Source organism: Caretta caretta, chromosome 11 (assembly GCF_965140235.1).
Source record: "Caretta caretta isolate rCarCar2 chromosome 11, rCarCar1.hap1, whole genome shotgun sequence".
Classification (NCBI taxonomy): Eukaryota; Metazoa; Chordata; order Testudines; family Cheloniidae; genus Caretta; species Caretta caretta.
In genome coordinates this window covers 38,868,804-38,885,648 of record NC_134216.1, presented here as the reverse complement: position 1 = coordinate 38,885,648, position 16,845 = coordinate 38,868,804, and the positions used below count along the sequence as shown (strand labels likewise).

At 42.3% G+C, this 16,845-nt stretch overlaps 1 protein-coding gene across 3 annotated transcripts in view; it reads left to right on the top strand.

Annotated features, from left to right (window-relative positions):
* LRP2 (LDL receptor related protein 2) overlaps positions 1-16,845 on the top strand; it is a 180,735-nt gene that overhangs the window by 78,045 nt on the left and 85,845 nt on the right. For all 3 annotated transcript variants that reach the window (XM_048869191.2, XM_048869190.2, XM_048869192.2), the window contains exons 30-32: positions 663-840; positions 2,833-2,961; positions 7,021-7,187. In XM_048869191.2, coding sequence (XP_048725148.2) covers positions 663-840; positions 2,833-2,961; positions 7,021-7,187 — 474 coding nt within the window. The remainder of the gene's footprint in view (positions 1-662; positions 841-2,832; positions 2,962-7,020; positions 7,188-16,845) is intronic.

Here is a 16,845-nt window from a genome sequence, read left to right as displayed (position 1 = left end):
TAAACATGAGTTCTCTGTACTGCAGAATGAAGGATGTGTTAAATCCTCAGCTACTATAAATAGGCATAACTCAGTTTAAATCAATGAAGCTACTTGGATTTACAACAATTGAAGCTCTGGCCCTACTTTTCTATGGCAGGACAAACCAGTTCTTGTTAAATTGGACCACTATAATCCTCAGCCCTCTTTTTTAACCCAAACCTAATTTTCCCCAGATTTGGATAAGCGACCCTCTACAACAGGCCAGTAAGCTACAGGGGATTTCAAAGGTACAAAGGGCACCCAACCCCCATTGACTTTTCCACTCATGCCTTTGAAAATCTGCACCGCCCCCCTTTATTTAATAGGCTCCTCTGTTTTACCCTTACAACATCTGACAGTTCTATTGATCTTCCAGGCTATGCATCTTATATTTTACAATGACAGACATAGTTTATTTACCAAGTGCTTTTTCATTTAAAAACTTCTTTTTTTCCAGAAAAGCAATTAGCACCTATCATCAGGTGACAGAGAAGAGGGTAAATCATTTGTATTCCTATGGAAGGATCTGTGTGGGTGACAACTGTTATGTTCTCCACCGTGCTTAGCTCTGCTGTTATTTCAGTGCAAGTGCCGGATAATAATACCAATGGAACTAAATTGGTAAATATTCTTGCTTTTAGGTATTACGGCATCCACATGCTCTGACTGTCTTTGAAGATTTTGTGTATTGGAGTGACCGATACACTAATCGAGTCATTCGGGCCAACAAGTGGCATGGAGGAAACCAAACAATTATGATTTATAACATTCACCAACCTTTGGGAATTGTTGCAGTCCATCCTGTTAAACAACCTGGTGGTAAGTCACACAAAGCAACTTTGACAACACAAAAGCAAAATCTGCTATATGCATATTCATAAGCACTATTGGAATCATTCATGCCAACAAAGGGCATGGCTTAAAATAAGATGACATTGCTAATGGTATTCCCTGGCTGTTGGGGGTTGATCCAGTCCATCCATCCTGGTGGTCAATTAAACAAAGTAATCTTGCCAATACAAACTCAAAACAGGCAAAATGTGTAGTAAGGAATTGGTATCTGGAGTTTCTCTGTTATCTATTTTTATCTTATTTATTTCTTTATTTTAAGACAACTGACACCTTAGAATGCATTTGACTTAGTAAAACGTCTCTGGTTGGAATAGGTGGGTGAATTGCTTGCACACAATTATGTCACTTTTTTAGATGAGATCTCTTGCTGGCTTGCTTCTTAAACACTTTTACTTTGATTCATAGTGAAAAGGAAAGGGAAAAGAATGGTGCTATTCCATGGTGTGCCCACATCTTGAATACTATGTGCAGCTCTGTTCATCCCATCTCAAAAAAGATATATTAGAATTAGAAAAAGTACAGAGAAGAGAAACAGAAACTATTGGGGGTCTGGAACAGTTTCCATACCGGGAGAGAGTAAAAAGACTGGGACTGTTCATCTTAGAAAAGAGATGACTAAGGGACAATATGGTAGATGTCAATAAAATCATGAATGATATAGAGAAAGTGAATAGGGAAGTGTTATTTATCCCTTCATGTAACACAAGAAGCAGGGGTCACGAAATGAACTGAATAAGCAGCAGGTTTAGAACAAACATAAGGAAGTACTTCTTCACACAACGCATAGTCAACTTGTGGAACTCATTGCTGGAGGTATGTTATGAAGGCCAAAAGTATAACTTTGTTCAAAAAATAATTAAGTAAGTTCGTGGAGGTTATGTCCTTCAATGGCTATGTGCCAAGATGGTCAGGGATGCAATCCTGTGCTCTGGGTGTCCCTAAGTCTCTGACTGCCAGAAGCTGAGACTGGGTGATAAAGTATGGATCTCTCGTTAATTGCCCTATTCTGTTCATTCCCCTGAAGCATCTGGCATTGGCCACTGTCAGAAGACAGAATACTGAGGTAGATGGACTATTGGCCTAACCCAATATGGTTGTTCTTATGTTCTTATATTTATCTACTATATTATTCTTCTCTATCTTGAGTTCTGGTTTTATGCTGCTGCCTTACTGCTGTTTTGTTAATCTCTTTAATTTTCAGAGGTTTTAAATTAGAAATGATGACATTTTATCCTTGAGTTTCTAGGCCTCTCAGAGTAGCTAGATTAGCCTCCTGCTAATTGTTAGGGGTAGCTTCAAAACATGATTTCACTATGTGAAGATCACTCTTCATGAGAACTCCTCTTTAGTGGCAAGTGTGTGGGATTAAACAAAGCAATCTAACTTGGAAATGCAATAAGTAGATCTGTGGTGATCAGAGAGACCATGTTCTCTCTGTAATTTGCATTTTAAAAATTTAGTCTGGGATTTTCAAAGAGATCCATGGAGTTAGGCAATCAACTCCCACTAAAATTGAATGGGATTTGAGCACTGCTTTTAAAATCCCAGCCTTGAGAATTAATTTAAAACCCCCTACATTTGCCATTAATGATAAGGTTAGCATGATCATGGACCGGGAATTCTGAACCCCTTGCCATGCAGGGACATCAGACATTGCAGATGGACTCCAATGTTCTGCATTATACAAATGAAATGAAATGGCTGGTATGTCAACAGCACTGTTGTTTTAACAAACGGCGTGGGAAGGTTATTCAGTGTTACAGTGTCTTAGTGCGTTCCTGGTTCCAGAAAATGTAGTCCCTGCATTTAAAGAAATACAAGTAAAGTAATGTAGTGGACCCAGTCTAACAGTTTTAACTTTTATAGGATTAGGACCTAAATAGACATTGACTCAGAGTGTATGCATACAGAACTTCATGACCTATTGTAGATTTACCAGTGCTTTCTTTTTAATCTCAGGTATCAATTCTTGTGCATCATCTTCCTGTAGCCACCTGTGCTTGCTTTCTTCATCAGGGCCACGGTTTTATTCTTGTGCCTGCCCTTCAGGATGGACACTTTCTCCTGATAATGTGAACTGCATGAGAGGTAAGACCATAATAGCCAGAGATGCAAAAAAATAAAACAAGCAAAGAAAAAAAACTGTTAGATCATTGTCCATTCCTCTGCCAGGGCAGGATGTACCACACAGAATGGTGGACTGCTATTTGTGGAAAATGTATCCTACATAGTTTTAGGCAGTTCGCATGGAATGTACTTTTTCTTGAAGACTTGGGGCCAAATTTTTGCAAGAGCTCTGGGCCAGATTTTCAAATGCTCAGCACTCACAATCTCTGGGGGCAGATTTTTGAAAGCACTCAGCTCCCATTTAGGCACCTACAAAGGAGCCAGATGTTTTAAAAAACATTCAGCACATTGGGTGTTTTTGACAGAAATACTAGTGAAAAGAGTTAATTTTTAGTAAATATTAGAGAATATTAACAGAACGTTGAACTTTTTTTTAACTATTCAGACTAGACACCTCATTCTAAGACTTGTAGTAATCCAATCTGAGAACCAAAGGAATATCATGCTGTATGTATTATGTTGTATGTAATACATGTTATATATATTAGTGTGTAACTAATAATGCCTAATTGCCGAGGTTGGCAAGAGATGAATTATGGAGAACAACCGAAACTGTTGCAACATGCACTCTACTGTTCCTTGGCTAAAAATTCTGAGTATGAAGTTCAGGACCTCTAGAGGCACAAACTAGTATTACAAATACACGTGATATGGGATAATCAAAACGAACCTACCCAACTCAAATTTCAGATATAAGATAATTACACTGATTTGCCCTGGACCAATCTGCAGACCAAGGATTGTTTGCAGAAGTCATTCAGCAAATTAATTTTCTAAAAATTCAAGAAAATCATAAATTGCTTGGAGGGAATTCATGACCAGAAAAAGAGACTAAATTAGTCAAAGAAAGCATTTGCTGTGAATTGTTCACTTAACTCTGGAGATGTGCAAAGTCCTTTGGTGTGTTTCTCAAGGGGAAGCTCCAGAGCTCGTGAAATTTAGGGTGGAAATGCTTCTGGGTTAAGCAGAGAGTGGGGTTCTCTGACTAATTCAGCAGACACCTCCTAACTCTCTGAGTTTTCAAGGGAAAATCAATGGTGCTTCTCCCCCCCCCAAAATAGATTCTTAAGCAGTGTATTCTTCAAAGAGCCATATCGATTTCCCCTTACTATAAGAAACAATAAACTAAATAAAGTGTTTTAAGTGTATGTGCACCACACATTTGTTTTTACAATCTGGAGAGAAGGGCGCTACTCATGGAAGTATTCACTATACTCTAGAGTAAGAGGGTGTAGGGATGGGCTTAGAGAGAGTACCATGAAAGAGATAGATTACACCTGTGGTCAAGCAAGCATGCACATGAGAAATGTTATGCACGTTTGCAAGTGTTTGCAGGATCTTTTATGCCACTGTATCTAGCCAACGGGTCAAAATATTTGGAAAGTCTTGTTCTTTCTTCCTAGACCATAAACCAGGGCATACTGTGACACTTCCTAAATCCATTTATTTACCATTGTGACCTTTTTCTAAATTCCATAGCTGTGCAATACATAGAATTGTGCAACAAAAAGGGATCTGTAGAAATTTCTGTATGAGTGAAGAAACTGTATACAACTTCAGACAATTTTAATCTGTGTAGGCTTCTTTATTCTGTTTAGTTAAAATTGCTATTATACATTGAAAAAACAGCATATAGAACACAGCAGATTTTATGTATGCATTAGATTTACTACAGGTCAGAACTTATCAGCAAAGGGTATTATACAACACTGCTGATTCTTTTCATGGTGAACGATTTTAATTATCGCTAATGATTACAAAAGAATAGGCATTTGCCATTCTTCTTCAGAGATTTATTATGATTGTAATCCTTGCTGACATTGTTTAGTTTAGCTTGCCAGCACAAACTTTCAGCAGAAAGATTAAACTGATTTACGCACATTTTGGCTGCATAGTGGTCTTTCCAACAGAGTGATATTGGGGAACTCTGCATAGGTAATTGGCATATCTAATATTACTAACCTTATGTTGATGGAAAAGTGTTAATTCCCAGATTGCACATTTTCTTGCTTTATAAAATGGCTTTGGTAATTTTGATCTCAAGGTTAGGTTTTGTAGTAATTCTATTTTTAAAACTTTGTGTGACATGAGTGTTAGTGATGTTACCATTTTCCTCGGTGAGTCTAAAAAAAAATGTAGTCGTAACACTGAAATGTAAAATATTATGCTAACAAAGTAAATTTAGTGTCTCAAACATTTAATTGAAATGGAATAAGACATTAATTTTATATAAAATACAACTTAATCATGTAAATGTATATTAAAAGTAATAGCTATATGAAGGATATATTTTATGGACCTGATTCAGCTTCACTGATTTTATGCTCATGTGACTCCATGAGCTACAGTGAAGTTACTTCAGAGCACAGAATCAGGCTTTACATATTCATAGTTGTGAATTAATAAAAAAAAAAACCCAACCAAACTCCTTGCTTTTAATATTCCATGGGTATGTAATGAACTTATAAGTAGGTTATTGTGTATAATATAAATGTGCATCTCAGGCACTTCCCATGTGACCTCCTTTTAGACTAGGTCGACACTTAACATCTGTGTAAGGGCCAGCATATAGCTGTGCTTAATGAGGAACCTCCCTGGCAGGGAATTGTGACTCTGAGGCCTTGTTTGCCCTGGGGTATTTTTGCACGAGTGCAGCTGCACACAAAACCCTGCTGTAAATGCACTGCAGCTCTAAACCAATGCAAAAAATCCCCAGGGTAAACAACCCCTTAGAGCAAGGCTTCTCAAACTTCATCGCACTGTCACCCCCTTCTGACAACAAAAATTACTACATGACCTCAGGAGGGGGGACCGAAGCCTGAGCCCACCTGAGCCTTGCCACCCCGAGGTGGGGGCAAAGCCCAAGCCCAAGGGCTTCAGCCCCAGGCAGGGGGCCTGTAACCTGAGTCCCCTGCAGCCCAGGGCTGAAGCCCTCAGACTTCAGCCCTGGCCCTGGGCAGTGGGACTCAGGCTTCAGCCCTGGGCCCCAGCATGTCTAAGCCAGCCCTGGTGACTCCATTAAAATAGGGACACAACCCACCTTGGGGTCCCGACCCACAGTTTGAGAACCGCTGCCTTAGAGTGTCACAATTCCTTCCCTGGTTCCACTGTGCTCCCGGAGGTGACGTAAGTTACTGCTGCCCTTCACATGGTGCAGTTTACTTTTCCACTAGTACTGGCTCAGCTGTGCGAGCTGATGCATTGCTCTCACTCCTCACCACTCTCTACTCATTCCCTGCCTATTTGTTCATGGCGATTGGCAAGGGCCTCGAGCAGCAGTCCCGCTGAACCTGCTCTTTCCCATGTTCCCAGACGGATGAGACGGATGGCAGAGATTATGTGTTGGCTCATGCCCTCTTACTCGCCTCTGCACCTGCATTAGGGCAAGTGACAATCTTACCCTTTATTATTTGTTCAATTAATAGAATTGAATGATTAATGACTAAAGCTGGCTTTGCTTATCAGAGCAATAATTTTTCAAGTTTTCTTTGTTATGGTCTTATATTAATTCAGCAAAGCACTTTGGCTTATCTTTAAACTACTGATCTAATTACTTCAATGGAACTTAAGCACATGCTTAAAATCAAGCATATGCTTAAGGGTCTTTCAGTAGTGCCTAGATGACTTAGGAGCACACATTTTATTGAATTTCAGTGGGGCTTGTGCTCCTAAATCACTTAGGCATATTGAAAATACTGCATATAGGTATTTTACTGAATTAGGCCTATATTATAGTATCCTGCAAACAATTACACTTGAGTAACTTTACTCATGTGACTAGTTTCACTGACTTCAGTGGTAGCTGCTAAGTTCTCAGCCCTTTTGAAAACCAGGTCATTGATTTCAGGGCTTAAATGTCATTTTAGGGTTATAACTAATACTCATTTTTGAAAAGCTTACTGTATGTGCTCACAAATTCTGGCACAAAGTTAGCAAACACCATCCCATAGCATCTCATTTCCTTTACTGACTGAACTATATAGGAATATAATTCCGATTGCTGTTATGTTGTTTTCACAGTTGAACATCCCTTCCTTATTGCTGTAAGAGATAATATCATTTATGGGATTTCTCTTAACCCTGCGGAGAAGACCAATGATGCCATGGTTCCAATAGCAGGTGTCCAGAATGGTGTTGATGTTGACTTTGACGATTCGGAACAGATGATCTATTGGGTTGAAAATCCAGTAAGTTAATACTTATGTATGAAATGTGCACTAAAGGGACAACACCCACTTAAAAATGATACTTCTGTCTAATTTTTTAATATACTAATATTATAGATAATATTTACATTACAATAACTCAAAGAAATGAAAGAAAATATTTCTTTATAGTTTTTCCATTTTGTTTATTAGTCAGTTTCTTGGTTTCTTCTGTATATTCAGTTAGGGGTCAATCCTACAAACACAGGAGTAATTTTACCTATGGGACTACTCATTAGAGTAAAGTTATTCATGTGTGTGAATGTTTCAAGGGTTGGGCCTATAGCTTGTCAGTACAGAAAAATATGTAAAAAAAGGCGGGGGGGAATGTGATTTCAAAAACACAACAATTTGCAGGGGGCTCTGGGGAGGTATAATACTCTGAAACTAGTTTTACCTGATTTTGAAAACTGACTACATTTGAAGTTGATGGTGCCCCTTTAATGACTGCTCCTGCTGAGCTAATAAAAGGGCTTGTTCTCTAAGGTCAACACAAAATATTTCCCAGCTTTTGCAGTGTGGAAGCTTATTTAAAAGTCTGTGGAAGCCACTGAAATGGACTTAGCAAGGAGTGTGCTGATTCAGCAGCAAGCAAGTTAGGCCAGGGAAACTCCTTTTTTAATTTCTTGCTCTGCTAAGTCCAGGAGAAGTGTGGTGTCAACTAAGTAGTTCTCATGAGTTGTGCTGTACAGCAGGTTATTCATGTCAGCTTCTTACCTTCCATCCATGTAGGGATTTCCTTAAACTTCGCCCTGCAAGTGAAAGTGGTGAAAATTTCTTCTTTCATTATTTTTTGCCTTGGTTTTTTTGCAGGTTTCTTCAAAAATAAAAAAAAACGTGTTTTGGAGGAAAGAAACTAAAAATAGGGCTAGTAATGCAAGTTTCCCCTGTAGATATGTATTTAATTTTGTAATTAATTTGATTCAGCTATGTATATGTCCCCATTTTTTTTAATGAACTTTCAAGCAATCAAGTTTTACTGGCAAAAATAGTAGCAAAAGGTGATTTTCAAAGTTTCATGAGCAAGTATTCATGGAAATCAAAGCCCTGATTCTGCAAAGATTATTTTGCTTGTTTAAACACATACATCAGTGTTTGCAGGATCAGAACCTCATTTTAAATTTACATGCTCATGTTTCTGTGGCAGAAGTACTTTAATTCGGTCAGGGAACAGAAAAAATGCTGTGTGATTTATCTGCCGAATCACACGTAAGCTACACAGCTGGAATGTCTAATGTTCACAATGAAGGCATTAAATAAAATAAAAATCAAATAGATGTTAATCAAATAAATTCCAATAGGGCTTGATCCTGCAAGGTGCTGCACACCCTGGTTCCAATGCAACAAAGCCCATAAGCATGTACTTAACTTTAAGCATCTGAGTAGTCTCTTTGACATTAATGGAACTACTCATGTGCTTACATTATGGCATATGCAGAATCCTTCAATACCTTGCAGAATCAAGCCCATAATAAATATGAGAAAGTAGTCACAGATCGCCTCACAGATATTCTGGGAGGAAAAAGTGGCTACCTTAGTTAAATAAATAATTTAATTTACTGAGCTCTAAAAAAAATAGCAGCTATTTAATAGATCCATAGATTCCAATGCCAGAAGGGACCATTGTGATCATCTAGTCTGACCTCCTTTGTAACACAAGCCATAGAACTTCCCTTAAATAATTCATAGAGCAGATCTTTTAGAAAAACACCTAGTTTTGATTTAAAAATGGTCAGTGATGGAGAATCACTATGACCCTTGGTAAATTGTTTCCATGTTTAATTACTCTCATCATTATGAATTTGCACCTTATTTCTAGTCTGAATTTGTCTAGCTTCCACTTCCAGCCATTAGCTTGTGTTATACTTTTCTCTGCTAGACTGAAGAGCCCATTATTAGGTGTTTGTTCTCCATTTAGAGACTGTAATCAAGTCACCCCTTAACCTTCTCTTTGTTAAGCTAAATAGACTGAAAGAGCTCAATCACTACAAAGTAAGTTTTCTAATACTTTAATTCTTTATGGTGAAAAAAATTGTTTTGCTGATGAATTGACAAAATATTGTTTGGTACACGTTCAGTAAACTTTGTTTGTTGCCCCTCCTTTTACGAAAGTTCATTATGCATCAAAGTTTCAAATTCTCTGTTGTTCACAAAGATCTCAGGTTTCAAACATAATGTTGGTAGTTTCACAGAGCTGTATGACCAGACCCTCTGATCTGAATTTTTCAAGCTAGGCAGTTTCCTGGGAGCAAGGGGAACTAAGGGCCTCATTCTGCCGTGGCTTAGGCATGTGCTTAACTTTACCCACTGTGAGCCGGATCTGCAACCTGTATAGATTGTCGTAGCTGAAATAAAGTAAATGTAGCTATGACAGCTGGGCCCAGCAAAGGATCTAGCCCACACTATGTATAGTTAAACATGTGTATAATTCTTGCTGGATTTGGGTCGAAGTTTGGCAGCTTGGGTCAAAAGGAAAAATATATATTTTATCAGATGCAGCAATGCATGGCAAGGTGTGTGTGTGTGTGTGCGTGTGCGCGTGCATGTGTGGGTGTGTGTTATCCTGGGTGCCTGCATGTGTTAGATACCTGTTAGTGCTCATGTATTCACAACTATTTGAGAAATGTTTGTATCCAGCACTGCACTTCTGGAAGTGTATTATTGCTTCTATAAAAAAATTGTGTTTTATCTTCAAATGTCAGAAAATTTTAAAATTTAGTTATCCATTTTTAGGTCAAAAAAGACGTAAAATAATTTCTTTTGAAACATTCTCAGTCATCAAACAATGGATTTGTGTTTGCCCATCATCATAGTTCCTAATTGCCAAGAAGTGTAAAATAAATGTATTTATTTAAACTGTTTTTTCAGTAGAGAAACAGTACTGAGTTCAAGAGTCTAATTTGATCCTAGCTGCTGTTTGAAAAAGATCATTGCCAGATCTCAGCTGGAAGCTACAGCTGAAATTTACCAAAAGTCTAATAATTCACCTGCAGGATGATGTATCAATTCACATAAGTGGCAGCTGAAATTCCAGGTGCAGCTGCAGGCTGAGTTCTGCAAATACTATATTTCATTTGGAGTCTGCAGCCCCAGCTGGGCAAAGGGACTCAGGGTGATTATGGGACTATTGCCCCAATCCAGATCCCTGACCTCCAGGTGGGCCTGCTGGGCAGTCCCCATTGCTATTGGTAGTTGCCATTGTCAGTCCTGACAGGACTGAGGCACCCAGGGTGCACATACAGAGTCTTTTGATCATGGACTCTTCTCTACAATATGCACTTCTCTCAGATCTAAATGTGTTAGCAAATTGCCTACATTTCCCTTATGTTCCTTGCTTACACCACCACTCTTCCTTATCACTCCATTTTGGTTCTGTCCCTTGGGCTTTGCCTACGTTAGCATACTTTGTAGCTATAATTCTCCCTCCATGGCGGCAACAGTTGAGGCTGTAGTATAGACAGAGCTTAGGTAATTCCCACTTTGTTGTCCAACTCTGCTTGTAGAAAGGTTAGACGACATGGTGGAAAAATACCCGAGCCCTGCCTTCACTACAGTCTTTGCTGATGGACCTACATGGATGGAGAACTACCCGGGTCCTAATTTACTCAGGACTGGAAGACACAATGGTAAAAATGCTTGAGCCTCATCTACACTAGTACTTAAAATGCGGGTAGCAATGGTGCAAAAACACACACCCCGATTTTCCTCGTGAAGGCAAAGCTTGCAGTCTACCTGCACCCAGTTCTATTCCTTTTCCATTTTCTTCCTGACCCTTCCTGTCCTCATTTTGTGCCCCAGCTTCTGCTTGTTCGTCTACACACAACCCATCCCCCTTAATTACAATTTTTGAATAAAATAATTAAAAGTAACAAAAACAAACAAAGAATCCCCCCACCCCTCCACACCCACTCAACACACCAGCAAGGTAGGTGCAGTACTGTCACAGTATTCTCACTATCCTCTGCTTATAACCCTTGACTCCCATTCACACTACTTATTCCCTATGTGTTTACCTTCCATTCCTTAGACCAGGGGTGGCCAACCTGAGCCTGAGAAGGAGCCAGAATTTACCAATGTACATTGCCAAAGAGCCACAGTAATACGTCAGCAGCCCCCCATCAGCTCTCCCCCCAGCGCCTCCTGCCCACCAGCAGCCCCACTGATCAGCGCCTACCCCTCCCTCCCCACACCTCCCAATCAGCTGTTTCGTGGCGTGCAGGAGGGTCTGGAGGGAGGAGTGAGGGCACGGCAGGCTCAGAAGAGGTGAGCGGGAAGGGGTGGAGTGGGGGCAGGGCCTGTGGCAGAGCCAAGGGTTGAGCAGTGAGCACCCCCCAGCACACTGGAAAGTTGGTGCTTGTAGCTCCAGCCCCGGAGTCGGTGCCCATACAAGGAGCCACATATTAACTTCTGAAGAGCCGCATGCCTTAGACTGTAAACACTTCATAACAGTTACCTGTCTTGTTATATGTCTGTGAGGTGCCTGGGTAACTTTAGTTGGATCAGTGAATACATATATAATAAGCATCTACCAGGCTCTTGAAGACTTGTGTTTTGTTTTTTTATTAAGGTGAAGTTACAATAAAATGTTAACATATGACATTGTAGTTACTTTTTACTTATACAGCGTCTGGTTAATATTCAAAGAACCTGGCTAAAGATTATGGCTTCCTGGCTTGTGAGCCTTCCTTCTCTGAGTGTGGTAAAAAGGGTGATCGAATTTCTAAATACCTGTCCTCTTTTTGGCTCTTCTCTTGTGTACGTACTTGGGTGTGCAAGCTTTTCCATTGAAGGACAGTCCCTATTTCACTATATCACAATTCCACAGGAGAAGACACATTTTTCCAAGAATGTGCAATACAAAGTCTTGCGAACAATAAAAAAGAAATTAATTTATTGTTCTGTTTAAAATGTAGATCCTTTCCTGGAGCATCAAGTAAGCAGATGAGGTAATCTATAGGAAGCCAACATTTTGTCATAGAAGTCTAGTGTTTTCAAGGTGAAAAATGAGACTAGAAAACAGTACGAAAAATAATATTCTTTAGAATCATAGAATCATAGAATATCAGGGTTGGAAGGGACCTCAGGAGGTCATCTAGTCCAACCCCCTGCTCAAAAGCAGGACCTATACCCAATTAAATTATCCCAGCCAGGGCTTTGTCAAGCCTGACCTTAAAAACTTCTAAGGAAGGAGATTCCACCACCTCCCTAGGCAACGCATTCCAGTGTTTCACCACCCTCCTAGTGAAAAAGTTTTTCCTAATATCCAACCTGAACCTCCCACACTGCAACTTGAGACCATTACTCCTTGTCCTGTCCTCTTCCACCACTGAGAATAGTCTAGAACCATCCTCTCTGGAACTACCTCTCAGGTAGTTGAAAGCAGCTATCAAATCCCCCCTCATTCTTCTCTTCTGCAGACTAAACAATCCCAGTTCCCTCAGCCTCTCCTCATAAGTCATGTGTTCCAGACCCCTAATCATTTTTGTTGCCCTTCGCTGGACTCTCTCCAATTTATCCACATCCTTCTTGTAGTGTGGGGCCCAAAACTGGACACAGTACGCCAGATGAGGCCTCACCAATGTCGAATAGAGGGGGATGATCATGTCCCTCGATCTGCTCGCTATGCCCCTACTTATACATCCCAAAATGCCATTGGCCTTCTTGGCAACAAGGGCACACTGCTGGCTCATATCCAGCTTCTCGTCCACTGTCACCCCTAGGTCCTTTTCCGCAGAACTGCTGCCTAGCCATTCGGTCCCTAGTCTGTAGCTGTGCATTGGGTTCTTCCGTCCTAAGTGCAGGACCCTGCACTTATCCTTATTGAACCTCATCAGATTTCTTTTGGCCCAATCCTCCAATTTGTCTAGGTCCCTCTGTATCCTATCCCTGCCCTCCAGTGTATCTACCACTCCTCCTAGTTTAGTATCATCCGCAAATTTGCTGAGAGTGCAATCCACACCATCCTCCAGATCATTTATGAAGATATTGAACAAAACCGGCCCCAGGACCGACCCCTGGGGCACTCCACTTGACACCGACTGCCAACTAGACATGGAGCCATTGATCACTACCCGTTGAGCCCGAGAATCTAGCCAACTTTCTACCCACCTTATGGTGCATTCATCCAGCCCATACTTCCTTAACTTGCTGACAAGAATACTGTGGGAGACCGTGTCAAAAGCTTTGCTAAAGTCAAGATACAATACATCCACTGCTTTCCCTTCATCCACAGAACCAGTAATCTCATCATAGAAGGCGATTAGATTAGTCAGGCATGACCTTCCCTTGGTGAATCCATGCTGACTGTTCCTGATCACTTTCCTCTCATGTAAGTGCTTCAGGATTGATTCTTTGAGGACCTGCTCCATGATTTTTCCGGGGACTGAAGTGAGGCTGACTGGCCTTTAGTTCCCAGGATCCTCCTTCTTCCCTTTTTTAAAGATTGGCACTACATTAGCCTTTTTCCAGTCATCCGGGACTTCCCCCGTTCGCCACGAGTTTTCAAAGATAATGGCCAATGGCTCTGCAATCACAGCCGCCAGTTCCTTTAGCACTCTCGGATGCAACTCATCCGGCCCCATGGACTTGTGCACGTCCAGTTTTTCTAAATAGTCCCTAACCACCTCTTTCTCCACAGAGGGCTGGCCATCTATTCCCCATGTTGTGATGCCCAGCACAGCAGTCTGGGAACTGACCTTGTTCGTGAAGACAGAGGCAAAAAAATCATTGAGTACATTAGCTTTTTCCACATCCTCCGTCACTAGGTTGCCTCCCTCATTCATTAAGGGGCCCACACTTTCCTTGGCTTTCTTCTTGTTGCCAACATACCTGAAGAAACCCTTCTTGTTACTCTTGACATCTCTCGCTAGCTGCAGCTCCAGGTGCAATTTGGCCCTCCTAATTTCATTCCTACATGCCCGAGCAATATTTTTATACTCTTTCCTGGTCATATGTCCAACCTTCCACTTCTTGTAAGCTTCTTTTTTATGCTTAAGATCCGCTAGGATTTCACCGTTAAGCCAAGCTGGTCACCTGCCATATTTACTATTCTTTTGACACATTGGGATGGTTTGTCCCTGTAACCTCAACAGGTATTCCTTGAAATACAGCCAGCTCTCCTGGACTCCTTTCCCCTTCATGTTAGTCCCCCAGGGGATCCTACCCATCCGTTCCCTGAGGGAGTCGAAGTCTGCTTTCCTGAAGTCCAGGGTCCGTATCCTGCTGCTTACCTTTCTTCCCTGTGTCAGGATCCTGAACTCAACCAACTCATGGTCACTGCCTCCCAGATTCCCATCCACTTTTGCTTCCCCTACTAATTCTTCCCGGTTTGTGAGCAGCAGGTCAAGAAAAGCTCCCCCCCAGTTGGCTCCTCTAGCACTTTTACCAGGAAATTGTCCCCTACGCTTTCCAAAAACTTCCTGGATTGTCTATGCACCGCTGTACTGCTCTCCCAGCAGATATCAGGAAAATTAAAGTCACCCATGAGAACCAGGGCATGCGATCTAGTAGCTTCCGCGAGCTGCCGGAAGAAAGCCTCATCCACCTCATCCCCCTGGTCCGGTGGTCTATAGCAGACTCCCACCACTACATCACTCCTGTTGCTCACACTTCTAAACTTAATCCAGAGACACTCAGGTTTTTCTGCAGTATCATACCGGAGCTCTGAGCAGTCATACTGCTCCCTTACATACAGTGGTACTCCCCCACCTTTTCTGCCCTGCCTGTCCTTCCTGAACAGTTTATAACCATCCATGACAGTACTCCACTCATGTGAGTTATCCCACCAAGTCTCTGTTATTCCAATCACATCATAATTCCTTGACATCACCAGGACCTCCAGTTCTCCCTGCTTGTTTCCAAGGCTTTGTGCATTCGTATATAAGCACTTGAGATAACCTGCTGATCGCCCCTGATTCTCAGTATGAGGCAGGAGCCCTCCCCTCACAGACATTCCTGCCTGTGCTTCCTCCCGGTATCCCGCTTTCCCACTTACCTCAGGGCTTTGGTCTCCTTCCCCCAGTGAACCTAGTTTAAAGCCCTCCTCACTAGGTTAGCTAGCCTGCTCGCAAAGATGCTCTTCCCTCTCTTCGTTAAGTGGAGCCCGTCTCTGCCCAGCACTCCTTCTTCATGGAACACCATCCCATGGTCAAAGAATCCAAAGCCTTCTCTCCGACACCACCTGCGTAGCCATTCGTTGACTTCCACTATTCGGCGGTCCCTACCCAGGCCTTTTCCTTCCACGGGGAGGATGGACGAGAACACCACCTGCGCCTCAAACGCCTTTATCCTTCTTCCCAGAGCCACGTAGTCTGCAGTGATCCGCTCAAGGTCATTCTTGGCAGTATCATTGGTGCCCACGTGGAGAAGCAGGAAGGGGTAGCGATCAGAGGGCTTGATGAGTCTCGGCAGTCTCTCCGTCACATCGCGAATCTTAGCCCCCGGCAAGCAGCAGACTTCTCGGTTTTCCCGGTCAGGGCGGCAGATAGATGACTCAGCCTTCTTCCCAGAGCCACGTAGTCTGCAGTGATCCGCTCAAGGTCATTCTTGGCAGTATCATTGGTGCCCACGTGGAGAAGCAGGAAGGGGTAGCGATCAGAGGGCTTGATGAGTCTCGGCAGTCTCTCCGTCACATCGCGAATCTTAGCCCCCGGCAAGCAGCAGACTTCTCGGTTTTCCCGGTCAGGGTGGCAGATAGATGACTCAGTCCCCCGGAGGAGAGAGTCCCCGACCACCACCACCCACCTCCTTCTCTTGGGAGTGGTGGTTGTGGAACCCCCCATCTCAGGACAGCGCATCTCATGCCTTCCAACCAGCGGAGTCTCCTTCTGCTTTCTCCCCCCAGACGTATCATCTGGTCCACTCTCCGCAACGGTACCTGTGGAGAGAACATGAAAGCAGTTAGTTACCTGTGTCCGCGTTGCTGGAACCCGGACATTCCCCCTTCTTCTTCTGGAGGTCACATGTTGCCAAGCTTCTTCACTGGCCTCTTGGCTCCGCTGTGCAACCTGCTCTAAATCTTTAGAGCTTTGTGCCCGTAGAAGCATATCCTGACTTTTGTCCAGAAAATCCTCCGTTTCTCGTATGCAACGCAGGGTCGTTATCTGTTGCTCCAGACCTTCAATCTTCTCTTCCAGTATGGCGACCAGCTTGCACTTTGTACACACAAAGTCGCTTCTGTCCTGTGGAAGAAAGACAAACATGGCACATCCAGTGCAGGTCACAATAGCTGAACCCCTCCCTTCCATACCACCTTCTTACTATGAGCTTCCTCAGAGAAGTTGGCAAGATGTAAGCCTCACTGGGCTCACTTTCTTGTTTTTCTCTTTGCCATAGACATAGTGACTTGAGGGAGGATTATTTGTATCGCAGTACTGTGGAGATATGCCACTTGGCTTAAGCTGGTACTACTCCATTGAAGGCAGAGAAGTTATGCCTGCTTATGACAACAGTAAATTTGACCCAGTATCCACACAGTTGTAGCCTTTGGCTTAAGCAGGTAGCACTCTGTTGAAGGCGGAGAAGTTATGCATCAGTGCAGCTGCGCAAATGTAGCGCTGTACTATAGAATTGCCCTAAGTGTCATCTTTAGAAAGATAGCAACTAGTGTTGGAGATTCCATAGGGTTTACACTCCTGGAGCA